Source organism: Gregarina niphandrodes, assembly GCF_000223845.1.
Source record: "Gregarina niphandrodes unplaced genomic scaffold scaffold00025, whole genome shotgun sequence".
Taxonomy (NCBI): domain Eukaryota; phylum Apicomplexa; class Conoidasida; order Eugregarinorida; family Gregarinidae; genus Gregarina; species Gregarina niphandrodes.
This window is the reverse complement of record NW_011645794.1, coordinates 161,967-163,228: the sequence shown is the minus strand read 5'-3', so window position 1 is coordinate 163,228 and position 1,262 is coordinate 161,967. Positions and strand designations below refer to the sequence as shown.

Here is a 1,262-nt window from a genome sequence, read left to right as displayed (position 1 = left end):
TGCACAAACGGGAGAGAGTTGCAGGGAAGGGAGCGGCCACGCAGGCAGCACCACGCAGACAATCACGCAGGGAGAAAACACGCACACAGTTGACGCTTTTGCAGGAGAGCCAGTAGCTAACTCAGACCTCATTCAGGACGCGAGCAATTTGTTGGCGCAGCTCGGTAAGCGAATGACTCTCCACCACGTGCGCGGCCACGTCAATGACCCCAACAATGACGAGGCGGACCGGTTGGCCAGACTCGGCGCGTCCGGTCGAGCCCAGCAAGATATAATAGACCTCTCGCTGAACGAGATTCCCTAGACACGCGGACTGGTCTGACTCGCGGACTGGTCTGACACGCGGACTGGCTTGACACGGGTCGTGAAAATATTTTAATAGTTATGGACATGAATGTTGACGTTGGTGTGAGTACCTGGCGTGAGGACCTCGACGCCCGTGGTCCTAATCTCAATCCCTGCGGTTCGAATCCTGCCGAGGTTGAGGTTAGCAAGCGCGCACGGGCTACGGAAACGGAGCTCCGAAACCGCGACGGCACGACTCGCTCGGAATGCCGTAGTCGCCGCCGACGTCGCTACGACAAACTCCGAGACGTCCTGATCAAGTACCTGCCGCCGGAGGAGACGGCACGCCACAGCAGGACCGCCATTCAATGAACGGCAGACCATTCAATGAACAGCGGCAAATAGTTCGTATGTGATCTTCAGCTGTTTGTCTTCAACCATTGATCTTCATCAATAGTTGATGGCCACTTGAAGATCATTCGTAATCACCACTCGCAGCCGAACCACCCACCCTCAGTTGACACCCCCGGAAGCCAACCCCTGCCGCGCAACACGTGGGTGCAATTGCTCCCCAGTTCTGCATTTCATTTTGGAAGAAGGCTCGTTCGCAAGGCTGCCGCTCACATGATTGTCGCTCACAAGATTATGGCATGGTAAGAGTGCTCCTCCAGTCGTATCGCAAGGTAAGAGTGCTCCTCCAGTCGTATCGCAAGAGTGCTCCGTCGTTTAATTCGAAGGATTCCCATCTGAAAATTATTCGAATAATCAGATGACACACGTGTGTTCGCACGTGTGTCAGATGGGTCTCTCTCTCTTACTGGCATAGTCCTCTGATAGCGAATAAATGCAACACTATGTAGGTGTCTGAAATGGAGTCGAACGAGTTCCTTTTCGAACTTTCATTCTTTTCTAAACCCGTGTATGTCAATCAACAGGCTATTGCACTTCGGGTCCTCCAACGACCAAGTACATGGTTA

General features: G+C 53.3%; 1 protein-coding gene across 1 annotated transcript; it reads left to right on the top strand.

The window, feature by feature from the left end:
- Positions 1 to 384: 384 nt before the first annotated feature.
- On the top strand, positions 385 to 657 carry GNI_112180 (hypothetical protein; the record flags this gene model as incomplete). The annotated part of the gene is made up of 1 exon (XM_011133238.1): positions 385 to 657. The coding sequence occupies one exon, from the start codon at positions 385 to 387 to the stop codon at positions 655 to 657; it is 273 nt and encodes a 90-aa protein (XP_011131540.1).
- Between the last annotated feature and the right edge of the window lie 605 nt (positions 658 to 1,262).